Source organism: Hipposideros armiger, unplaced genomic scaffold (assembly GCF_001890085.2).
Source record: "Hipposideros armiger isolate ML-2016 unplaced genomic scaffold, ASM189008v1 scaffold_2863, whole genome shotgun sequence".
Taxonomy (NCBI): Eukaryota; Metazoa; Chordata; class Mammalia; order Chiroptera; family Hipposideridae; genus Hipposideros; species Hipposideros armiger.
The window spans coordinates 2547-5511 of NW_017734157.1; the positions used below are offsets into that span (position 1 = coordinate 2547).

A 2965-nucleotide genomic window follows, 5' to 3' on the forward strand; every position below is an offset into this window, starting at 1 on the left:
GCTGTGACCTCCCCACACCCCGTGTCACACATAGCCACAACCCTGCCCAGCCCCCTGACTTGCTCAGGCAGAGGGACTTGACCCAGGGCCACTAAGGAATCAGAAAGCTGGGGGAAGGGGGCCTCATTTGCATGAGCAAACCCTCCCTCTCTCTGAATATGAATAGAAGGGAGAGATTTGTGGAAGCTCTGATTCAGCTGTGGGGCCACAAGAGGCAGGACTCAGTGACCGTCTCCACCATGGCCTGGTCCCCTCTCCTCGTCACCCTCATCGCTCACTGCACAGGTGACTGGATACGGGGACAGGAGAGGGGACCCTGGGAAGACACACGGGGCCCTGCTTCCTCCTCTTGTCTCTAGACCCAGAATCACCATCTCTGTGTCTCTCCCTCTTCTAGGATCCTGGGCCCAGTCTGTGCTGACTCAGCCGCCCTCAGTGTCTAGAGCCCCAGGACAGAGTGTCACCATCTCCTGTGCTGGAAGCAGCTCCAACATCGGGGGTAACAGTGTGCAGTGGTACCAGCAGCTCCCAGGAAAGGCCCCCAAACTCCTCATCTATGGTGATGATGAAAGACCCTCGGGGGTCTCCAACCGATTCTCTGGCTCCAAGTCTGGCAACTCGGCCTCCCTGACCATCAGTGGGCTCCAGGCTGAGGACGAGGCCGATTATTACTGCGAGTCCTATGATGACAGTCTGAGTGGTCGCACAGTGCTCCAGGCCTGTGGGGAAGTGAGACAAAAACCTACTGTCCCATCTACATGGGGCTTCCCTCAGCAGCCCTCACTCCTCTGACAAGACAGCTGCTTACTTTGACTGTTTGGCCTAATACTGGGGCCTGAGACCCACTACAGGGAACTTTGTCTGGAAAATCTGTCCCCATCCTTTAACTTCTACCCCGCAAGCCTGTCCTTGGCAGCTACACATTGTGAGATTTTTCTCAAATTGAGCAGCAATTCCTGGATGTGGGGCTGTATGCCCTGGGAACAGAGACCATGATGAGTCAGAACAGAACCAGGGACACAGAGTCGAGCTGTGTGTGATTCAGGACACATCACAAGTGTCCAATGCATGTCTTGGTACTATGTGGTCCCAGCAACAGTCCCCAAACCCCTCATCTGTTATGATAGTAGTTAACTCTCAGCATCCCTGACTGATATCTGGCTCAAGTCACAACCCCGGCTCCCTGAACCTCACTGGGCTGAAGCCTGAGGACTCAATGCCACTCCTGTAACATCAGGCCTGATGTTGCCACAGGCGGAACTTTCCCAAATTGGAAGGGACATGGTGGATGACAGAGGACAGGTGTCTAAGCTCACAGAGGCTTCTCTGAGCTGAGAATGGGAGCATATTTTCCTGCAGGTTCTCTGGACCCACCCATCTTCCTCATGTCCTCAGCCATTCATTTAACCACACTCTTCAGATTCTGCTGACAACTGCCCTGTGGATGGGTAGATGGCCTGTGTGCAGACCCACAATAACCAGGCAGAGGTGTCATTTCTGTCTGCTTTAGATACTTCTCCTTCCCCAACATTTCCATGTGTTACGTCCTCTGCCTCCCCAGGAGACCCTGAAACCTTTGAGTTTTTGCCATCAGAGTAATTTAACTATTTCTCCACACCCTAATGTCCCTGTATTTTCAGAGGACAGGGAGGAAATTCCACCTACACTTGCGATCCCCGTGTCCCTTAGTCAACTTCCCCAGGTAGAGCTCCACCCTGGTCCACATTCCACCATACCCCTTCCTAAGAATCTGTTCTTTATTCCTTTCCTCATCTTCAAATGCTCATACCTCCTTTGTCTACGACCAGAAGCAGAGCCCGGGCCATGTGTGTGGAGTAGACGTATGGGCATAGATCCCCACCTTATGCAGAGAAGATGCGTCACCCTGAGGGGGTCCATGTTGTGTGGATTATCCCCGTGTCTTCCCAAGTGACCTCATTCATCTCCTTCCTCATACAGGGAGCTCAGAGATGGGGCAGAACCACCCAGCAGGAGAGGAGCAATGGTCCTTGACAACCTTCTCACCTATGAATTCTCTTAGATGGTCCCCATCGCCACTTTACATAAATTACCCTCTGGTGAACAGCCATGAGCTTTTGTCTTTGCACATACCCTCACTTCTTCATTAAGGTCTAATTTAACATACTAACCAACATTTCCAATATCCTTCCTGGTTTTGAAAATTATTATTTTATGTATCTCTGTTTCTTAGTATAATGAATAAATATCCAATATTTACTACAATACGTAAAAATAAAATTAAACATGTTTCAGTAAAGGAGCATAAGAATTGATAAAACAAAAGTATAAATATCTGGGGTAAGTTATAATCAGAGACTTATAGATTAATAATTGCAAAATTGAAGTGTAAATATAACAGCAGCATGAAGAAGTGGAATGGAGTAAAATTTGTCTCTCCACCTCCAAATAATCCCACAGTGAAAAGTGGATGTAAAATCTGTGGAGGTTTTTTTTTATGTTGCTGATCTTCCCGGAGAAAGAGGATTCTGGGTGAAATGAGGAGGTGGGAGGAGGTGGTAGAGGCTTGAGGAGAGTGTGAGCCACTCACCTAGCAGAGAGGCCCGGGTGAGATGAGGGTGCTGACAGACTTGCCCAGGGGCCAACAGCCTGAGAAACTGGAAACTAAAAGGATGTGCTCTGTTCTCATTCCTACTAGAATGGTTCAGGCATAAAAGAGGGCAGTGTTTCTTCCTGAATCTTCTGGTGGCTTTGTTACATGGCACCAATCAGAGAACAGTGGGTGTTTTAAAATGTATGTGTTTCTAAACTTCTTAGATACATAAATGAGTTTTTTCTCAAGCTGAAATAAAAGGAAAAAAAACCTTTATGCCTTTTCTTTTTCCCCATAAGTGTGGAGGCACCACTGGTTCCATTTAGTTCTTTAAACCATCACATGTACAAAGCCCACCATTTGTGATTGCTCATTTTACTGCTAATGGACTAC

The 2965-nt window shown here is 48.4% G+C and overlaps 1 gene segment (V, D, J or C); it reads left to right on the forward strand.

Moving 5' to 3' along the window:
- Positions 1-173: 173 nt before the first annotated feature.
- Positions 174-792, forward strand: LOC109378733 (immunoglobulin lambda variable 1-40-like). The segment is given in 2 exon segments: positions 174-285; positions 398-792. Coding segments are annotated over 2 exon segments (441 nt in total).
- Positions 793-2965: the final 2173 nt, after the last annotated feature.